The sequence below is a fragment of the Mytilus edulis genome, chromosome 3 (assembly GCF_963676685.1).
Source record: "Mytilus edulis chromosome 3, xbMytEdul2.2, whole genome shotgun sequence".
Classification (NCBI taxonomy): Eukaryota; Metazoa; Mollusca; class Bivalvia; order Mytilida; family Mytilidae; genus Mytilus; species Mytilus edulis.
Window position 1 is genome coordinate 105041956 of NC_092346.1, and position 6848 is coordinate 105048803.

The following is a 6848-nucleotide window of genomic DNA, read 5'->3' on the forward strand; positions in this document are numbered from 1 at the left end:
ACTCTTGAAAATCGACCAAACAGAATGTTCAAAGTCCCCTGGTGGATGTACGTACGGACGGGCGGACGGACAAGGGTAACACTATATGCCAGAATACCCATAGTGGTTCCAAAGAAGATTTTTAAACTAAACGGTTAATGGACGGAAGACGGATGCATGATGATGGCATTGGCTGAGGCTCATGTGATTCTTCAGATTAGGTGCAACAAAACACAAACCAACATATAAATATAAAAAAGAAGATGATATGGTATGATTGCCAATGAGACAACTCGCCACAAAAGACCAAATGACTCAGAAATTAACAGCTATAGGTCACCGTACGGCCTTCAACAATGAGCAAAGCCCATACCGCATAGTCAGCTATAAAAGGCCCCGAAATCACAAATGTAAAACAACTCAAACTAGAAAACTAACGGCCTACTTAATGTACAAAAAAATGAACGAAAAACAAATATGTAACACAGCAACAAACGACAACCACTGAATTACAGGCCCCTGACTTGGGACAGGCACATACATACAGAATGTGGCGGGGTTAAACATGTTAGCGAGATCCCAACCCTCCCCTAACCTGGGACAGTGGTGTAACAGTACAACATAAGAACGAACCATAAAAATCAGTTGAAAAAGGTTTAACTCATCAGATGGATACAAATAGAAATACATCAAACAAAAACACAATGTCAACTGGAAAGATTTCTTGAGATTGCATAACTTAGTTTTGCAAATGCTTAAAATATTATGAATATTATATACATCATACAATTTAATTAAACAATGTTAAATGATAAGTTTTTTTTCGCAAAATACGTTGAACAGAAGACGACGTGCTTCAAACTTTGGAATTCGTAAAATGAAGATTTATCTGAGAATTGTATTTTGTTTATTAATTTTTTTTATCATTGTCCTTCAGATATCTATCTATCCTCGAGGCTTAATGATTATGTAATGATATCAACATAGTTCATTATCAAACATAAATATTCACAAATCCATAAATATCCTGCGTTTTACGGATAAACACTCAATAATTGTGTGATGTCAAATATGATTCACAAATGACTAAGTAACCATTGACGAAGACCTAAGTAAAGAGCTTTGCATTCGTTTATATTTGTCGGAGGATCTACTTGATTAGCCCTCATGTACAAACAACCAAGTTCAAATTACTCTTCCTCACATGGAAAAAGGTCGTCATGTGCGCATTCCGATTTACAAATCTCCAACTCATCATCCGAAATACTTTGTACATAATCTGCTGATGCCCATAATTCGGGTAGTAAGTAAAGAGCTATTGGACGATCATCAGGAAGGTTTGAACGACTTCGCCTGATACGATGCATATCCCACACCAATGCTGTTTCTTCGAGTTCAGCCTGAAAAATAATCATTGACACATGTATACTATCCACTGCACTTCTACAAATGCGACGCGGACGAGGAGCAAAATGCTTGATAATGCTGAGACCGTAGTTTTTTATTATTTTTTTTATTTTCATGAATCCTCAAACTATGAATTTTGTCAGAAAATGTCCTAAACATAAAATATAATAAGTATGACCTTACTGGAAAGACAGCAATGGTACATTAATTTGACATAAGACTGATTATATTTTATTGACATTTCGTGATTATAATGACTTGTATTCCTTTCATTCTGGCCAAGTGAAAAAACATTCACGTGCATTTTTTCAAAATTTTACAGAGATGGATGATCATTGTTAATTTGAGCAGAAAACATGTTTAGACTCAATAATAAATATAATTTCAGCAAATTTCAAATCCTAACCAAAGTTAATGAGTAATGCAACCAGAAAAACAAACCAACCTGCTCAGAAAGATATTCAAGGTTGAACCTCCACCACCACCACACACATACCCTACCGCCATACCCGTGACCCATACATCTCCAACACAATACCTCGATGAAGGATTTCATGTGAAGATGAATAACATACCTGTAGTAACTTCATGCAGCAAAACTGTACTAGATTAACATCAAGTTTATTGCCAGTAAAATTCCCAGTATCTCTAAGATCCTTCATTTCTTTTACCCATTTCCCTGTACATTGTTTGCGTAGAATTGCCCACCAAGACTCTATTCGAGTGTTTAAAGTACTTTTTCCATAAATGAATGAATCTTCATTTCTTTCGTTTCTTGATAAAAAATTCTGCATTGCTGCAACTGTGCCATTTTCGGTACCCATATCACCCCTCATATGATAAGGATACCCACCTGCATTCTGTATAGCCTCAATAAAGTATTTTGCTATGACTTTTGGATCGCTGCTAGTTTTTCCTACTTTAACCCACATCATTTTTCTCGAGAAGCCATCTACACAACCGTTAATACATAGGCCATATGGTTTGAGTTTATCGTATGCATCAATATGCCAGCAATAGTTGGGGCCTTGGCTGAAATATTTTCTTCTGATTAAGCGATTCTTTGACCTCATTTCTACTCCTCTAGGTTCAACTAGTTTAAGAATGTGTCTAATACTTTCTCTGGTTACTTTCAATCCATGTAGGACACATTTATTATACATCCATCTATATCCGTGTGAACCGTTTGATTCTACATCTGATTCTACAAAATTTATTACCGTACGTAAATCCGTATATTCCTTCCTTCGAGACAAGTGCATGTTCCGTAGAATCCTTTTTAGATGGCGTAAAGACAAAGAAATGCCATGGTTTAACAATAAAACTTCTACAATGTCTTTGTATGGTAAATTCATGTAGAAATAATTCTCCACAAGACGGAAAACCTTCTGCAAAGAAAACGCAAATTATTATGATAGTTTATAATGGTTTCATAGATCTACCTAGTAAATTCCTCTTAAAAGTCCGTATTTTTGTGCAATATACAGTGATGTATTTTTAAATTATTGAATGAAAGTAATACTTTAGGCTCTCCGTCTCATCAATTTCCCACAGAAAGTCACAAAACAAGAAAAAATAGTTTTAGTTCATGCTTCTGGTTAATTTTTTTTTGGTGAGTACTATTTGCCCATTTATGTTTAGTTATCTGTGGGGTTTTGCTTTCGTTTTAGCTTTTCGTGTTCTTATTATGTTTCTGCCTTGTAAATATATATGGACTTTGCCTTTTGAATAATGATAACAGTTGTTAACAGGACCTTGGTTCTGTTTTCAAATATCTAGTCCCATTAGGCTGTATAAAAAATGGTGGTTTCCAATCTAAGTTGGCCAACAACAGACAAAATTAATTAAACAAAGTCAAAAACCAATATGAAACAATGCTCACGTTCGGTTCTACCTGTTCATTCCCAGACGCCATGTTGGTATATAACACGTGACTTAAGTCAATTTATCAAGAAAAACAATAAATATCGTTATAACGATATAATTAAATCGAAATAACGAAATAAATATATCGAAATAACGATTTAATTATATCGAGATAACGAAATAAATATATCGAGATAACGATATAATTATATCGAGATAACGAAATAAATATATCGAGATAACGATGTAATTATATCGAGATAACGAAATAAATATATCGATATAACGATTTAAATATCGAGATAACGATATAATTATATCGAGATAACGAAATAAATTAAATATCGAGATAACGATATAAATATATCGAGATAACGATTTAATTATATCGAAATAACGATTTAATTATATCGAAATAACGATATTTATATTGAGATAACGAAATAATTTTTTTTTTTTAGGTCCCCTATGGGTTTCCGTACCTTGGTAACATATACGCACGTTTTGTAAAGAAATATTATCGACAAGCTGTGGGTATTCAAAAGAGCACCAATTACCCCGCTTTTAAAGCAGTTGAGGACCAAAGTCAGTAAAGATACGTCTAAATTCCATTGAAGTGATAATTGTATTTACATCTACCGTAACCCATGATAAATAGTTATCTTGCTTTGAATAAACACTCAAATGAAACAGCAGAAATTCGGCTAAAAAGAACCTTGATCAAATTGCAAAATCAAATGTTCAAACACATCAAACAAATGGAAATAATTGTCGTATTCCTGACTTTGTATAAAATGGTGGATTCAACCTTTGTAGACAACGATGATTGAATAAAACAAAACAGACACATAATGCTAAAATGTCAATAGGGGTACAGCAGTCAACATTGTTTTATAATCTTTTTCCATTTAAAAATGGACTTTCCTTTTTGAATTTTCTTCGGAACTCAGTATCTTTATTAAAAAAAATATAAACTTAATCACTTTTAACAAAAAAAATATATATATAACAAACAGGAACAAAAAAGGCATGTAAAAAACGTAGTTTCTGTCAGTTATATATCGATACATCAAAATGTGAACCATGAATGAACACATCAAGATTGAAAATGAAAAAAAATATTGTTACAGCATTATTGCGGTCCTTAAAGAGCGAGTCAGCTTGGAAAATCGATCCATTTAACTGTGAGTGTTTTGAGTAGTTCAACTTAGAATTGTAAAACTTCGTGATTTAACGAAATACATTTAATTTCAAAACTGTGATGAAAATGTTATGTATATAAATAAACTCATCATAGATACCAGGATGACATTTTGTTATTACGCCAAACGCTCATCAGTGACGCTCATATCCAAAAAAGCAAAAAAGGCCAAATTAAGTACGAAGTTGAAGAGCATTGAGGACCAAACTTACTAAACGGTTTGCCAAATACAGATAAGAATTATCTATTCCTTATGTAGAAAAGCCTTAGTAATTCAAAAATTCAAAAGTTTTGTACACAGTTAATTTATAAATATGACCAAATCAATCATAACTCAAGTCAACACAGAAGTGCTGACTTCTGGGCACGTAATACCCTCGGGGAATTGAAACTCCACCAGCGTTGGCATCAATCCAGTGGTTGTAAATAAAGTCATCATAGAAACCGGTATGAATCTTTCACTTACTCAAATTCCTAAACTTGCTTACGTGATAAAAAGTTAAATCACAAAAATATTGAACCCAGAGAAAATCTAATCTAAAAGTTCATAATCACATGGCAAATTCAAATGACAAAACACATGAAAACAAATAAAAAACGAATGGCAAGAATGTCATATTCCTGACTTAGTACAGATAAGTATAAATCCTAACCCACATATGTATTCAGAGAATTTACTTGAAAAAAATTGTCAGAATAAATGGCATCAGTTTTAGATTTCAGGTGGACACCCTCAATATCTTCCCTTTCCAAGTCATCCGGTTTTATTACTAATAACAGATTCATGGCATGTGATCAGAAATCGTATTTTAAAATTATAAATGAAACGAGGTTGATCACTTTTCAATAACAAAAACATTCAGATACGCCAAATAAAAGTTTATTTTAATGCAAAGCGAAATCCGCGTGTGTATAAAAATAATTGCATGAGTGAATATATAATCAAAAGTATAAACATCATTCAGAGCTACACATTTTGGGGGATTTCCCTTTTTGAATTAACATTTGTGTTAGGTTTTTTGTTACTTCATTTTTTGTTGAGAGTTATTATGTATTGAAATTTAATTGACAATCTTCTGATCAAATATATTATCATATGGCAATAAAATGAATATAATTGTTTTTATATTTCAAGACGTCGATTTGAGATTGAAAAATAAAATAACATACTATAGGTACTATAATAAGGAAGTCTGTTGGTATTCATGTGGAACACATCGTTAAACTATACAACACGGGATTTGTATTTAAGAACCATTATCTATGAAATCAGTCAAACACAAATTTAGTAGTGATTTGCTACTTTGTTGATTTTGAAATGAAAACGCAAGAGACATATATACGCAGATTACCTACATTAAGTTAGTGCGCAGTAAGGGATAAGATCGCAGATTTACAAGTGTACCACTGTCAAAGTATATTTTGAACAAATAATGTCCACATTTTATTAACGTATTACATTCAACGTATACTGGTATTGGTATTTGAAAAGAAATTACTTTGACTTTTACTGTTTACTTTTTGTTTGTCAGTTTTGACTATTGACCTTTTAAGTCTGTCTGCCTTTCTATCGTTGTAATTCTAACGCAACTGATAAGTATCATGCAGCAGAATTGCTCGTATAATGTACAAGACTTAACGCATTGTATCCTTGATGAGTTTTATAACAATAGGGTCAATTCCAAACTCTTGTTTGAAATGAAAAATTCTTGATATGGTCAATTTCTTCAGGTTTACTATTAATAGATTAATAAATGACCATTATATATTTTTTATTAAGCGCAACGTTTCCGATATTTTTATTTTTAAATGCTCTTCAAAATTTGTTTTAATGGTGACTTATAAGTGTTTCGATTCCGGATGCACCGATGACTTTAATGTATAAAAAATATGCGTTCAGTGTAGCAAATTGATACTTGTATATATACACATGGAAAAAAGTATTGCAACACCAAATTTAAATTAAAATTAAAAAAAAAAACACTCTTTTTTTTGGTGATATAATTTGTTGAAATAGAACTAGTTTAACATTATTTCAATATCAACTGAGTTTAATCAATAAACATCGACTCGATAAGTTATTATCTGCACATGCAGCTATTATACTCGTAAACAATAAAACAGATGTGTTTATCCTCATTGTTTTCAACACTTTAAATAACCAAGTTTATAAAGTTTTGTGATTGACACTTTTTAATTGGTCATCTACAACTCATAACTGCAGCTAGATGGCAGATAATTAACAAAGGAAAAGTAGGTATGTCGTTCTGACAATTGCACGTATTGTTGGTCATCAGCATTCCACTGTAAGTCGTTTGAGAATTAAAATCAGGCAACAAACGATGTTAAAAACCTTCCAAGCTCATGAAGACCCCCTATAACATCTCCAAGGGAA

At 32.3% G+C, this 6848-nt stretch overlaps 1 protein-coding gene across 1 annotated transcript; it reads right to left on the reverse strand.

The window, feature by feature from the left end:
• Window positions 1-684: 684 nt before the first annotated feature.
• Window positions 685-3448, reverse strand: LOC139518089 (uncharacterized). The gene is made up of 2 exons (XM_071309754.1): window positions 1962-3448; window positions 685-1379 (listed from the first exon to the last, which is right to left on the reverse strand). The coding sequence occupies exons 1-2, from the start codon at window positions 2739-2741 to the stop codon at window positions 1170-1172; spliced, it is 990 nt and encodes a 329-aa protein (XP_071165855.1). The 5' UTR covers window positions 2742-3448; the 3' UTR covers window positions 685-1169.
• Window positions 3449-6848: the final 3400 nt, after the last annotated feature.